The sequence below is a fragment of the Tachypleus tridentatus genome, chromosome 12 (genome assembly GCF_004210375.1).
Source record: "Tachypleus tridentatus isolate NWPU-2018 chromosome 12, ASM421037v1, whole genome shotgun sequence".
Taxonomy (NCBI): Eukaryota; Metazoa; Arthropoda; class Merostomata; order Xiphosura; family Limulidae; genus Tachypleus; species Tachypleus tridentatus.
In genome coordinates, this window is record NC_134836.1 from 38,504,302 (window position 1) to 38,520,746 (window position 16,445).

At 33.8% G+C, this 16,445-nt stretch overlaps 1 protein-coding gene across 3 annotated transcripts in view; it reads right to left on the bottom strand.

Moving 5' to 3' along the window:
* Positions 1–16,445, bottom strand: part of LOC143233070 (rho guanine nucleotide exchange factor 11-like) — a 115,135-nt gene that overhangs the window by 34,414 nt on the left and 64,276 nt on the right. For all 3 annotated transcript variants that reach the window (XM_076468951.1, XM_076468952.1, XM_076468953.1), the window contains 3 exons: positions 15,984–16,070; positions 15,577–15,706; positions 8,764–8,812 (listed from right to left, as the gene is read on the bottom strand). In XM_076468951.1, the coding sequence (XP_076325066.1) occupies positions 8,764–8,812; positions 15,577–15,706; positions 15,984–16,070 (266 nt within the window). The remainder of the gene's footprint in view (positions 1–8,763; positions 8,813–15,576; positions 15,707–15,983; positions 16,071–16,445) is intronic.

Genomic DNA, 16,445 nt, shown 5'->3' on the forward strand with positions numbered 1-16,445 from the left:
AGAAGTCCGAAATGTCTTCAAAACAAAGCAGATTTCATGAGCATTCCAAATGGAATTATTAAACATTAAACAAATCTATCCATTTAGTACCACATATTTGTGTACTTTTCACTGCAGCATTTTGATTTGGATACTTCTTATACCAAAAACCAACGATCCCGGTTTTCCGCGTATATTTTATTTTCTCCTATTTATTTGTTCAGTTTTCATACATCCATGTATTGAGCACAACATCTATAAACTCTCAATAAAACCACAACTCCGATAACTATAGTTTTTTTTTTTACAAGAATTAAATCCACAATCGAGTTCCTAAAATGCAAACCCTATTTTGGCCTACAAATAAGTGCCCAAACCTGCCTACATAGGATTATATTTTATAAAATTTGTGGCAGTGGTGTTAATTTTTGTTTCACTGCTTTTTGTCCCTAATTCATTTCAAAATCCATAGTTTTTCAATACTCTTTGTTTTCTTATGTTTAACCTGTATGAAGTTTATACTTCAACTGTAGAAACTGCCACGTGCCCATCCATCAATATGCAACACCATCTGTTGTAATGAATTGAGTTGCAAAAGATACTTTTGTACGTGATCAGCAATATCAGCATATATTTAACGGATTATCAAAAGTGGATATCCACAGACAAGTAAGCTGGAGAAATATTTTGGGGTTAGTACGAGCCGTCTAGAGGCTAGCCCCACTGACATAATCAAGTGAGTAGGAGGAAGCAGAGGGAAAGGTTGCCGTTTTAGAAATTTTTGAATTGTTATACTGGAAAATGTTAGCGACCTCTTTAGCGTATTATTAGCAAATATGCATATAATATATCGTAGTCAATAATCTGAATGATCGGTATTACGTTGCGTGAATAATTAACTTTGTCGATCTCTTACTATAAGATATTATCCAAAAGAATATTTATTAATTAACACTTACTAAACGCAACTTTTTAAACACAGACTGTATAACCTTAGTAATGGTAGGCATATTTGTAGTCTAATTTCTACATAAACGTAACAAGGCTTGGCTGAATGAAACTAGTTGGTAACTTTAAGTTGCATCCAAAAGCGAAATTAATGTCTTAGGACTCCTGTTTTAAACTATTTTCCTGTTATATCACCAGAATTATCAAAACATCATTTTCATCAAATCAACATGAATATTAAAGTATTCAACATAAACACCGTAGTTGGCCTAAGAACGGGGCCTGGCATGGCCAAGCGCGTAAGGTCATCCGAGGGTCGCGGGTTCGCGCCCGCGTCGCGCTAAAACATGCTCGCCCTCCCAGCCGTGGGGGCGATATAATGTGACGGTCAATCCCACTATTCGTTAGTAAAAGAGTAGCCCAAGAGTTGGTGATGATGACTAGCTGCCTTCCCTCTAGTCTTACACTGCTAAATTAGGGACGGCTAGCAGATAGCCCTCGAGTAGCTTTGTGCAAAATTCCAAAACAAACAAACAAACAAAAACAAGCCTAAGAACGATCATGTGATAGTTTTGTTGCTAAGCAACAGTGTATACTCTTGAGCATTACAAAAAAGGAGTTTAAAAGTATTGTTACTCTGTTGATAAAAGAAACAAGCCTTTTACAGCCAGTAACAGAAAAATTAAACAAGTCGTAGATCTTACTGTGCTAAACTTCAAGTTACAGAGACGTAAGTAATAAATACTTTTCACGTCATAGTTTTTGCAATGTCAGACCTTAAATAAAGGTAACTCATAATTTGAGTTTGTTCATAGTAAAGTCTCTAATTCTGAACTGTTGACTAACGGAGAAGCAACCGCTTACAGCACCCAACGTCAACTTTAGGGTTATTCTTTACTACGAATGAATAGTGGGATTGACCGTCACATAACAACGCGAAAAACGCAAGCATGTTCATCGTAGTGTTTTGAGCCTGCGAACCTCAGATTTCGAGTCAAGTACCGTGATCGTCAGGCCGTTGTGACTCAAGCAATGTTTCTGGATAACGCAAAAAAACAAATCACAACACTTCCCAGCAACAATAAAAAACTTGTTAGACGAAAGTCGAAAATTTTGACATTTCGTGCCATTAACATTTATTTTAAAAGCATGTTTGTCTTTCAGGTACAATTCTAATATCTGTCATAGTAACAAGAGAATAAAGATTATTCTATTTCCATTTCACCATAGTATAGTTGCTGATATACACAGAAAACCTTATTACTATACTTAAGATAACATGGCCTTGGAACAGAAATGCTTGATGACTCATTAGACATATTTAGCCAAACTTCTCAGTGCCTGAAAAATTACATGCATTACAGGTTTTTACTCTGTAAATACAGTTTCACAAAAAGAAAAAAAAAGTCAAATGAAACATTCTATCTTCGTTTTACACGTACGTTTGCTGGGATGGTGGCTGGAAACGAATATTTTTAGGGATAAAACAAACGAGTAAGTGGCTCTGATACGAGTGTGCCAAAGACTTACTTGTATGGCTAACAGGAAAAGTCAGCAACATGTTAGATAAACAGACCAAAAACTGAATCACACTTCGATATAAGAAACTGACATAAGTTCACCATCTCGCAAAACTAAACAAGCATATCTTAATCTGTCAGTATAATATACAAAACAAGTAATAATTGTCCATTCTGAATGGAGTACATTATGCCTCACGAAAAATAAATGCAACTACTAATAACATGGGTCCATGCTAAACATAAAATAACGCAGAATTTCAACGACTACATTAATAATCGTAATAATGAAAAGCTATAAAGTGTATACCATCAAAGCAAGGCAACCTGCACCACATATCTTATGTACCTTCTTTGATAATTATCTGTGGTCATGTTTTCAAACCGACCTCAGGCCCCACAGTACAACACATCTACAGTCGCATCTCATGTTAATAGAACGTGGAATTTATTACCCCATAAAAAAAAAAACAACCCCTCCCTGCTTAATAACAACCGAGTACGTCATGGACCTGTTCCTTAAAATAAACAAACCCTGAATATTTCTTGGTACTGAATCTTTCAAGCAGATGTGCAGCTCAATGCAGTAGAAATACAACATAAATAAACTCTCCATCAAATTAGGCGAAACAGAATTTCCCAACAAAGTAACTTATTCGTTCACATTTCATGGGCCACCAGTGTCGGGTTCATGATAATTAATTTACTAAGTTAAAAAAAAACCCAATAAAAATTAAAGATCTACGAAGATACATTAAATAAAAACCTTACCCTTTGAAGTTCCAAAAGAGCTTCTCGAACGTGAATAAACATTATAAAGTATCCTGCTTGTGATTTCACTATAAACAGTAATAACATAGGAATCCAGAACACAAGTATGATGTTAGGAACCCAAAACAACGCACCAAAGAGCGAACATGCATTTCAACAAACACAGGCACACAATTAAAAACACTTGCAATTTACGCAGAAGCAGCCTGCTTCACATCCTGCTGAGGTGGAACATACGGAGTTAGCTCGAGGGTCGCCACTGTCTGTATTCCACTCTTCCATCTCAAGGTCTGTAGTACAGCTACACTCCATCTTCTCATCAGTCTTACTCGTATAAACAAACTGAAATTTACACAGTGCGTTTTCATAAGTGCGTGCTACTCACTCTCCCCATGCTACCAGTAATAGTGCGCGTGCGTGTTTTCATACGTTTCCCCCCCATTTTCAAACAATGTTACACATACAGTACTTTCATACACCTTCCATTAACAATATGCCTTTCATAACAAGGTCTGAAAACTTCTACAGAGACGTCTTTTTACGGTTTTACAGAACGTTGAAACAGACGAGGCAGACAGAAGTTTGTATTGTAACACGCATCTATATACAAGCACGCACGTGCACACAAACAGAAATGACCTCCTTCCTTATATTGCTTGTTTTTAAGTTACGCAATGAACAAAAAATGCCAAATACGTGTCAGTAAAATCTAAACTTAATTTAATAGTTCAAAATCTACCAGAATAATTAATATATCTATCCAACTAGTTGTCATTATGATACAAGTTTTTCATTTCTTCCCCGACACGTCTCTAAGATACAGTGACAGCGAAGCTTGTCACTTATTTTATCATTGTAGTCCTAATTCAATAAAAGTCAAGAAATGTTACAAACCTTGTAACGAGAGCTCTTTCGCCGCTTTTTGTCAAGAACTGCATAATGGGGCATTTTCAAAATACAAAAACCTTAAAAAACGCTCCTTTATTTTTCATAAAATATCCCAGACAGGAGGCGAATCTGCAAACCCTTGACAACACTTGAGTCCCTTCCAGAAAAAAACAACCTTGGCTTCTCCAAGGGCTACAAATCTCCAGAAGGGTGAGTGACAAAACACTCTCGCACCTGTTCTCACAGCTAAAAGCTACGTCTCTGCACCGTGTCCATAACGCACCTGTTTTCGTATAAACGTCTTCGGAGAAATAACGAACTAATTTTTATAAGAACCTAAATAATGACTAGCAAACCTCGTATGTTGAAAGAAACGTGTTACAGCCACGTCACGAAATTACACGACACGGTTAAAACTACATAAACAAGTATGAAAGTCTTGCGAGATCAGATTAGTCATCAAAATCACTCAATTTTTGCAAATTATCCGACGAAACGCCTGCACATTTAAGAATAATTTTCACACACTAACACACAGAGAACTAAATTAGATTTATGACGAAATGCTCACTTTAGGGGCATACAATTACACTAAAAAAACTAGAAATGTCAAAGTTTACTAAGTCTTCACTTGAAATGTTAAAAACGTGTTAATGCACTGCTGTGTTAATAACCCTTCACCTTGAAGGAAATAGGAGACTATAGTTAATACATTAAAAATGATTAATTTATATTCTCTTACTTAACTACGAGAGGATTTTTGCCTCACAGTAGGAACTGGAGCAACTGAAAACGTTTTACATAATATAATACACAATGTCTTAATAGATTAATAACAGTTCACCCTTGAAAGACTATCTAAAAAGACAACAGTGTATTCTAAATTTTCTCAAACTATATCCCTTTATTATGATCAGTTTTAAGACAATTTACTTCAGTCTAAAATTTCAGTTTCGTTTGTCTAATTATTTTTTGAATATTTATTTTATTATTGTTACAAATTTAGTTTTAACAATCACCTATAAACTTACTGGATATTATACAAAATCAAAATTAATACTTCATTTGTAAGCCTATCGGAAGGTTATATGTGCAATTCTAAAATCAGAAAAGTTTTCCAGGTTTTTCAAATATTCAAACATTAAGCCTAATGATGGTCTTTGAAGGCACTCATCAAGAGAAATAACGTTAATCCTAATTTGATAAATTTACGTTTCAATAAAGGCACGCCAACACTTTTATTTCAAAGGGTGGGAAAACGCTGTCATATGACATAAAAACGCCATAAAGTCTCAAGTGTTCTGTCCATCTCAAACCTGAAGGATCTATGTTGAAGTACATACAATGTGGTGTTTATATACCATGTTAAGTTATGTAAATAAAATCCGGTAATCTGATATACTTGCCACGATGTGTTCTGGAAGCCCGATTTCCTCACGTTACTGAATGATACAAGAATTGTACAAAAAATTAATACCGAAACAACTACGTTTACACACAACCAAGTTTAACACCAAGATACTGTATGTATCAATCCAAAGTGTTCAATGTTGATTACAATATTATCTTAAAAACTAATACATTTTAAAATATGTTGACTTCCATTCAATAAAACAAACCTTAATTTTACGTCATTTAAAAACAATATACTTAACATTATCATTTAAAATCATAAAACCATTGATTATGTCCTAGATTCAACAGGTCTACTCTTTTTTTTTTTTTCGAGTAATTAATTAACCTAATTAATAGTTGTTTGAACAACTTATAAATATATATAAAAATACTTATATTAAAGCATACTGTAATTAAGCTGTTAAATTTAAAAATCAAAAAATTCACATTTTCATAAAATTTGTAATGATTACCGTTAGGGTACTGTTTATGAGCGTGTTATACAATTACTAAAACTTCGGACAAAACGTGTATTTTACGAAACTTTTGCCACCAGGGGCACCGAATCACTAGAACCACATGCAGTATGTGCTTCAAAGACAACTGTTGATACTTATCTTTGTTTCGATTTACTTCTCTTTCAAATTGCTGAAAAAAATGAATTGCGTACAGTAAAAACGCTTGCTTTGTTTTTTGAATTTCGCACAAAGCTACTTGAGGGCTATCTGTGCTAGCCGTCCCTAATTTGGCAGTGTAAGACTAGAGGGAAGGCAGCTAGTCATCACCATCCACCGCCAACTCTTGGGCTACTGTTTTGCCAACGAATAGTGGAATTGACCGTCACATTATAACGCCCCCACGGCTAAAAGGGGCGAGCATGTTTGGCGCGATGTGGATGCAAACCCGCGATCCTCAGATTACGAGTCGCACGCCTTAACACGCTTGGCCATGCCGGGCCCTTTGCTAGAAAGAAAAAAAACACGAGTAGACGACTTGGGTACAGTAAACAAACATACTCGCTGGAAAAGCGTTCACACAAGTTGTGTAAACACACGAAATGTCCAATAACTTCAGAATATAAAAACTGCTTTCTCAAATCGAATATTCTGATTTAACACCTACTACACCATGGCAAGCAAAATTAAAAATTAGATGCGCAGATGAAAAACTAGAATGGAAATATTATATGTTTTTATTCAGCTACTTTTCATAAAAACATTGAGATCAAACGACGGCATTAAGTACTTATGTATTAAGAAAAACGTACTTGTGTGTAACGTCATTTGCATATGAAACTAACACAGCACACAACCTTATAGTGCTTCATCATGAGTCATAGTTAGTATGTACTGTTTGTTAAGCCTATACCCTAACTAAAATGGGCGACAAGAAACAAGCTGTCGCTGCTGAGCGCTTTTAAACTAAATACTAAAAACTTTCATGTCATTATGTAACGGGAATGACTTACAGCTACATTTACAACGTTATTAGTATCCATGTACTAACAAAATTCACAAGTTGTTTTGTATTCACGCAACGGTTATTGTCCACGAATCATACTAGGTTTGAAATTCTAGCTTTTCATGGAAACCAAATTAAGTAAGGCATAAAGTAAAAGGTAAAACATATTTTAACATTTACTACTCTTGTAGGGATACCATTTTTAAGACTGTTATTCAACTTATTACAACGAGGGAGATACCTAATTTCCGAGTAACGCTAGTTATGGTCTTCGCATTACACAAGCAACAGGCTCACAAAAATAGGCACATGATACATATTGACCAATGACGAAACAGTCTTGGAATCATGTTACTCTCCGCCTCAACTGGCGAACAAACTGCGAATATTAAAACTCAAAATATGAAAAACCGTGTGGTCTCGCCTGACTTTTTTTCTTTGGTTTGAATTTTGCGCAAAGCTACAAGAAGGCTATTTGCGCTAGCCATTCCTAACTTAAAGACTAAAGTCATCACCACATACCGCCAACTTTTGGGCGGCTATTGTACCAACGAATAGTAGGTCTGACCGTTACATTATAACGCCCCGACGGGTGAAAAGGCAAACATGTTTGGTGTGACGTGGATTCTAACCCGTGACACATCCAAATTGTGAGTCAAATGTATATCGCATGTTTACGAACAAAACATCCATGCTGCACTTTACTACAACGTTATGTTACACACACACAAAAGTTTTGTTTGCATTTCAATGTAAATAAACTTATACAAAGTTGTAATCAGCCATATCCGTTTAAATAAGCGTTTGAATGTGGTTTAAACAAGTACACAATACGTTATCAAATCACTAGTTACTAATATTTCGTAAACTGTAATACATATTTTTCATAAATACCTCAATGTTTTATAAAGATTAATTGTTATCTTTTAACCCAGTTTACCAAGAGATGAGGTCCACTCGTCTGTTGAATTTTGCAGTTATACGCGCTACTCTAGTTGTACCTAATTTTGAAGCGATAACCTAAAGGCAACACTACCCACAGCCAACATTTAGCCTACCCTTGCAACATCAAATGGTGAGATTTGACTGTCACTCACAACACACCCATGACTCCAAAAGTGTGGAGTACATTTTTTTTATTTTTTTTTTGTGGCAATAGGTAGTGAACTTCGTACAATAACCACTGTGTTGCGATAAACGGTGAAGTTCTTACATGCAGAAAAACAAAACCTAAAATTGTGTGTAAAAGATACTCTTAATCAGTAATAAATGTTTATGGGAAAAACAAAAGACCTGTAAATGATATAAAAATAAATAAAACTACTGCAAAAAAAAAATCCGTGGTGACGAGAAAACCCACTTGTAGAGAAAACTACACATGTAAAAACGGCTGGTATGGGTAGAGAAAGCACTAGGTACAGGAGCGAACAACTTTTTTTTTTTTTACACACACACACACACACACACACACACACACTGAGAAACTTACATAAACCTACTGAAAGAGTCACATTTAGTTTCCTAGTGTAAAAATTACCACAATCGATCAAAGTGCTAATACCTATTAAGGTCTATGTTACACAACGCCTACTAAATAGGGCACATATAAGAATCTAATTAAAGATTCACGAACAAAGAATGTAACTGTTTCGTGTTACTTAAAATTCTTTGTATGATTTTCTCCGCTAAGTGGAACTAATGGAATTCAAATTTTCACTACACCAATAACTCATTCACACCAAAACGACTGTCTCGACAAAACGTGCAACTGTTATGATTAGCATACAACAAAATCACTCACCTGCTGACGAAAGCTTTCTGAACGGCCAACAGAACTGCCTTTCTTGACGCTGAAATCAGTTAACAAACATCTCATTAGTTGTTTAACTCGCATTACTTCAACATGATTTATAGAGACGGCCATTTTTGTCATTCAATTCTCTTTTATTACAGACTTGTTACGTACGAATATCTCTGATGGCCATAAAAAAACCAGAAAACCACAGTTTTGCCCCAGTAACTCATTCCATAATATGGTTAATTATAAGCGATATTTTCGCTCCAAACATTTTTATTTTAATATTAAGTACATTGTTCCTGAAATGGCTTTATCCTTTCATAACTAATTTAAAATACATCTGTGGTAAAGACTGGGTAGATGAGAAAACCTTTAAAACGTTTCATAAATATATTCTACATATACTTATATTTTCGTAAACTGGATACCTAAAGGTCGTAAAATATATTAATCCTTTTGCTTGGGTAAAGGTTACAACCGACAACGATCATCTCGTAGAATCTTGTAGCAGTATTGCCCATTATCATGCCCATTCCATGGGAGGGTAACACACTCTTATTTAAGTTAATTCAGTTAAAATATGTCCATTGTTTCACATTTCACTTATCAAAATGTTTTAATATGCCTAATCATGTCCGATTCCGATATGAAACATGAAAATAAAAACAAATAACGATCACTTTTCCAAACATGGCTAAACACAACTACAAAAAACAAGTATACATTACTAATGTAAAAATGTAACTGTACGATCACAACAAAACAGTATCTGAAACTGTTACAGTACAAACAACATAAATGTCATGTGACTAAATATCATGAAGATGTTTGGTCTTTAATCCGAAATACAGAATCTTAGAGCTTACATACAAAGAGAAAAAGATAAGCAAATGGCAAAGTATTAATAAAACAGTGCCAAATTACGGTATAAATATTTCAACTTTCAATTTGCCAAAGCTACTATTAATTTTTAATAACTCCTTTCTGTAACCAAGAGGGTGAAAAAAACCAAACAAACTTTGCAATATCTGAGCTATCTAAAATAAAATATAACATATCTATCAGGGAAGGAGGGACAGAAAATAGAATGCTCGCCATTATTGTTTCATTGCATTACGATTACCTTATATCATTAGTTTAACGAATTAAAATCTTGGGTGTTTGTTGTAACATTCCAAGTTACACAGCAGGCTGTGCCAACAACGAGTATCGAAACCTGATATCGGGGGTGTTAAAAACCTAAAATAACTTTACTTATCACTACTGGACAGTTATGTTTCGAATTAAGTTCGGAAATATTAACTCTTTGTTCTTGGTTTGTTTTGTTTTGAATTTCGCGCAAAGCTACTCCAGAGCTATCTACGCTAGCTATCCATAATTTAGCAGTGTAAAGACAGAGGGAAGGCAGCTAGTCATCACCACCCACCGCCAACTCTTGGGCTACTCTTATAAACGAATAGTAGGACTGACCGTAACTTTATTATGCCCCCACGGATGAAAGGGTAAGCATGTTTGGTTTTGTTCTTGTTTTTCTTTCTTGTTAATTAACATTGTATATATAATACTTTGTATAAATAAAAATCTGGCTATATTACGTAATGAACACAGTACATTCGATTTCTTAAATGATCAGTAATTTAACATCTTGGTATTACGTAAAGTCGAACTATCGAATTTATATTTTTTGAAACGCAATAATAAATACAACGAACTGTTCTAAAAAAACACGAGCAAAACCACCAGTGCGACACTGCATTGTAACAAATACACGTCTGTAAAAATATCCCTAAAAAGTGCATATACAACAACCTGATGACTGTCGTTACGTCTGTCAGCCCAGAATTAGCACACGCGACTTTAAACTAGCATTAATGGTGTGAAATGGGATACGAGTTATATAACGCGTACAAACCAATTCTTATTCATGTAACAAGCTTATTCTAACTGGGTATTCGAAAATTAAAAAAAAATAAACAATAACATTACATCTGGTTAATTTCACTAACCAGTACTTTCAAGTACTTCCGTTTTTTTGTTGCTTTTTTTAAAGCATTTCTGAAAATGTGTATTTAATGTTAGCACTAAAGAATTTTAACATTTTCTGAATTATTCGTCTAGGCTCTTAAACTGTACAAGTCAACTTATACAAAATTACAATAACGACTTAAGAACAAAAATTAAAATAAATACTAAAGATAAATGTTTGGTCAACGATAAGGCTTCATAGTTTCGTATTTAAATGACACTTTAACCCTCCCCACACCACCACCACCAAAGTTGACGATGTAATTTTTTTTTTATTTTTTTTAGCGGTTCAAACAAAATGTGTACTCTGAAATGACGAGAAACCCATATTCAGCAGTCTTGAGCTATAACATTTGTACCCAGTATAAAACTAAGCACACACAATGTCACACTAATGTTCGTTATAAAACAAATTTTTGAAGATGACCTCGGTTAATATCTTTCTGGCACCTATTACGCAGATCGCAGCGCATCTTAACTAGGAGACTTTGTACTGTTAGCCTGAAAAGAAAAATTAATGTAGTTTATACCACATCAACCAGTACACGCTCGATCACCCAGTTTTAAGCAAAATAACGTACTGATCATTAGTTTCCGTCACGATTTGACCTTTCAACCTTATGCTTCCTAACTATGATTTCAAGTAAAATATGGTAGATAAAACTTGTTTGATTAATGAATACCAATGAACGTTGTCTACTGAGATAATCCTGGTTTCTGATTGAAAAACCATTGCGCATAATTACAGATAATCTGGAAAGAACCGCATCGCCACGAACCGAATTCAGGAAACTAGAATTTCAACCTTTGTTCATGACCTTGTACTTAAACCGCAAACTTAAAAAAGACATAACTTGGGAAGTTCAAAATAACCTCAGATTTTGACATTTTTGCAATATTAATATAAATCAAACATAGTTGAATAGTTTCTTCTGAAATGACATTCTTTGAAGCTATAAATATATTTTCATATCCTTTAAGATTCAGTTAAATACTATACGTTAAAACGTTGCATGATTAGACAAAAACTTTTCTATTTTTATAACGATCATGTTTGATGTGACGGAGATTCAAACCAGTGACCCTGACCCTCGGATTACGAGTCGAGTGTCTTAACCACCTGGTCATGCCGAGCCTTTCTTAAAGGAACAAGTTTAAAATATAAAGATTTACCTCTCAGTACAGTTTAATTTTTTAACAGGCACTTTCTAACGAATGGGGAAGTTTTTCCTAATTTCAACAGAAGTTCTTTCGACAATTTTATTGACTAAAAAGAAAGCATTTCCCACACTCTTTTAGTGCTGGGGGCTGAAAAAGTAATCTGAAATGGTAAGGTGACTGAAATCTGTCATTGTAAAACAAGCTTAACAGCCAAGCACAATAAGCATAGAAGTCTCCAAATGACATGCAGAAGAAACCATTTAGAACCAACTTTGTACGATGCTTCTTGTAGCTGCTTTTAAGGTGTTTTAGTCTGCTCATCCTACTGCTGACTACTGTGATACTTCAATCTTCCCTACTAAATCGCAGGTGAAATCATTTGCATCTCAACTGAAAGCTAAGCACAAAAAGATAATAGTAGAAGTATGGATGGTTGACAACTGCTTAATTAACGAAGCTGAAAATGTGGCTTTGATATACATGTTGAATTTACTCCCAGTGGGAAGATAAACACAAACTAGCATGGAAGCTTACATATGTTTTATTTCACTCAAACGTTTAACAATTAACAAACAAAAAAACCTGCTTGCAAATGTACATCCAAAACTACCTTCTTTGGGAGTTTTCCAATTGAACTTGTTATCATTATTCAAGAAATTTTAAAGTAAAGACAGCCCTTGGCTCCCGAGGAACATGTTACTACTGTGTCAGAACTGGTTAAACAATTTTCTCTGGAAACTGAGTAACATGCAGCATTGGACCTATATAGCAACTGACTATCAACAAAACCATTAACTGCCATTTTGATGGGACCTATATAAATAATAGCACTGTCTATTATCCCTCCATGTAATTACTTTGCAAGGTGTGGATGGATCTTCAATAAAATTGGTATGGAAGTTCATCAGATTAGTGAAGAGGTACACACACATTTTTCAGTTCTGGATTTTGTGGTTTCTATAGGCATTTCTTACTACTACTTTGCACCCTATTGATGGATTTTCACCAAATTTGGCATGAAGGTTTGCTGGATCCATGTAGATACATACAAATCTGCAGTTTCACATTGTGTTCTGTAATTTTTTATGAGCAATTGTTTACAATTACATAGAAGAGAAGCAACTTTATGTCTTAAGAAAATTTATAAATTTACATAATTTCCATCCAGGGGATACTCCAGTTTAGTTTTTAAAAAAGTTTATGAATTACATTACAAAAGGAAAAAAAAAACAAATTCTATAATCATAATCTCATTCTAATGAACAATAATTATCAGCACAAAATTTCCATTGTAACTCATTTATGTATTCTAAAAGACAACTGGTGCGAATATTAAAACTTCAACTGAAATAAAGTATAGAACAATGTTTCAACTTTATTAGGTCATCTTCAGGTTAACAAAGCTGTGAGTTTCTTGTCATCATAAATTCATTTATGTTTCAGATGTACACATTTTTATGTAAAATCTTGTCATGCTTTAAGCACAGCAAAACAATTATCTTTCTTTAGAAATTCAAAATTTAAAGCATGAATAGTTTTCCATTAAAATACACAAGCCTAATTTGAAAGTTACAAAAATTAACTTAAATTATAACTAAAACAGCATTTCTCAAATAACACTTGCCCTTTTGAAGTTTTTGAAAGCAGCACAGTTAAGAGAATGCAGAGGCCAAATAATATTGGTTAACTCTCTCGCTATTGGTTCAGTTCTATAGACCAACCTTGTAAGCATTTTGTGGATATTACAGTTTATGCTACAACCTTTAATGCAATAAGCAAATCTCTGCAAAAGTTTGCAGATTATCAGTAAACATGCAAGGTTTTTGTACACAAAATCAGATTTTTTTAAAATTAAGCTTATGATTATTTAAGTAATGTTTTTCAGGTTTATTTATTATTTTCAAATGTTGACTACCCAACATCCACAGTAGCTTTGCTTTTAAAATTAAAAATACTTTTATGCATCAGAAAATTTTCAAATATCACATACAAAATTTTTGCAACTTCTATATCATGGGTCAGCAACCTCTTTCTGCACAGGGGCCAGAGGCCACGTATGTGAGCAAATAGAGGGCAACATTAAGCTACACAAACTTGAATTCTTTTTAACAGCCACCACTGGACAGGTGGATGTGATATTTCGTTGTGGAGAATAAGAGCTGGATAATTTTGGCTGGCAGACCGGATATGGCCTGCAGACCCTTACTCTAGATAATTAAACATTTTTAACTGTTATTTTCACTATATTATCTATTTACAGGTTTGGTTGATGTGACTGAATCTCATAACTACTATAAATACCTATGAAATGGATTTATATAAATTATGCTTTTTCCCCCCCCCCCATTATGAGTTAAAAGTTATAACAGAAGAACATAAATGTTTAGTCTATATAGCTAAAAATCTATACATTATACACTTGTACTTTTTTATTATTATTATTAACATTCATCTGTGCCTCACTGACATCACAGAAGTTGCAATGATGAGGTTGAGGTGCACTCATGTTACCATATTCAAGAATATAAAACTGACCTTTACAAAGTAACCAGTCCTGACTGTGTTCTAGTGGACTAGTATTTTGTAAAATAGGCTCACATTTTAGATATAATACATTATATATACATTTTTACTATTTACAAATAAGTTCTTAAATTTCACTTACCTTTCTTTAAAAAACAGAACAGTAAATAATGAAGTATAGAAAATCTCCTCTAGTTATGAACTTTTTTTCTTGCTTCCAGCAAGTTGCTAAGCCTCAATATTTGCACGTGGAGGGTTAAAACAAATTCTTTTATATATATATTTTTTTTTTTTATGTCTTATATACGCATTTTGAAACAAAAAACAAAAGAAAACAAATTTTTATATCGTACCACATAATTCAACTATAATTTACCAAGTTAGTAAGTAAGCTGTATTTTAATCACAAACATTTGATTTTACTGATATCTTACTTTGCTGTTTGAAATCTATCATGAAAAGAGTTTGTTGCACAGATATTTCACAGAGGCTGACAAAACCTCCAAGAGGACATTCTTAGCTTTCATTTAATTATACAAATGTTACTGGGTAAAGCAGATGTAAATATGCAAGCATTTTCAAAAATGGAAGAGATAGGCAGGACTACCTTGGTTGATTCAATATATTAGTTCAGAAAATAGAAAAGTTAGAAGGTTCTTATATTCTAGCTTTTCTCTATCTCTAGTTTTAGTACATAATTTTTAAAAAACTACACACTTTGTATTTGACTGCAAACATCTAATTTGAACCAATACTGCACACAACATACCACATAACACATAGTAACAATAATTAAATTTGTTTTTGTTTTTTTTTACATTCACTTTGAAATTAAAAATTAATTTACGTATAACACTAAAAATTGAATTATAATCTACAATTTTATACCAAACTTATTTACAGACATTCATAAAATGGTAGTTCAATAAACTCTGAATGAGAGTCTATAAACACAACAGGGCATTTGACTTGCAACCACAGTAAGATCAGTCTCAGTTGGATCAAGGTACTTTCACAGCTCTGAAGATAAAACAGTAAATATGAACCACAATTAAACCATTTACAAAATAAAGTCTTTTGTTATGTTTAAAAGCAGAAAGTACTTACAAGTCGGAATCCTCTGTCTGCTCTTTGGTATTTGAAGCGTTGTATGTGTCAAGGGCCTGGAAATCAACATTTATAACTTCAGCATGATCTCGGCTCACGTCGGGTTGCAGTGAAGCCAAGACTTTCTCTCCTGGAGAAACAAGAAGGTTCAGGTGATAAACAAAAATAAAAAGCATACTTTAAATAACAATACTAACAAAAAAAATCAGGTAAAATGCGCTAATAAAAATAAAAAAGTATGAATGGGAAACCATTCCATTTTCATATCAACAACATGTAATATTTAAAATTTTAAGAATACAAAAAAGTTCAAACTGGACAAATTGATAATGAAACGTCTATAGGACCTTCTATAAATTTTGATCATAAATAAGAATACTGCATTATATGGTCTCCAAAGAACATACCTCCATCAACTTGGCTTTCAGCAGCACCACCAGACAAGTTAGAAAAGTCTGCTTCTGATTCTTCATATGACTTCCTGGCACGTTCAACTATTAAAGTAAATAATTTTCATGCATACAATATGAAAATAATTAAAAGCTACACATTCACCGAGACTACTGTACAGACAGTGCAGTGTAATTTATGTTATAAGACTCTCCTACAAATGGGAAAGTCCTGGAAAAGAAAGTTCATCCTTCCTTTTATTGGTACTAAAAATTTTCTGCACAAACTTTTCCCACATTGATTTGGTTTAGTGTCTTTGCCATAGGAATGACTGATGCAACTGTAATGAAATACTATTAGAAAAACCCATATTTATATGGCTATGAACATTCCCTTTGTCATACTGCATTACTGCTATTTGTTAGTTGTTTTGTTGTTAATTAAGTGTGGAAACGTGTGTGTGTTTTCTTATAGCAAAG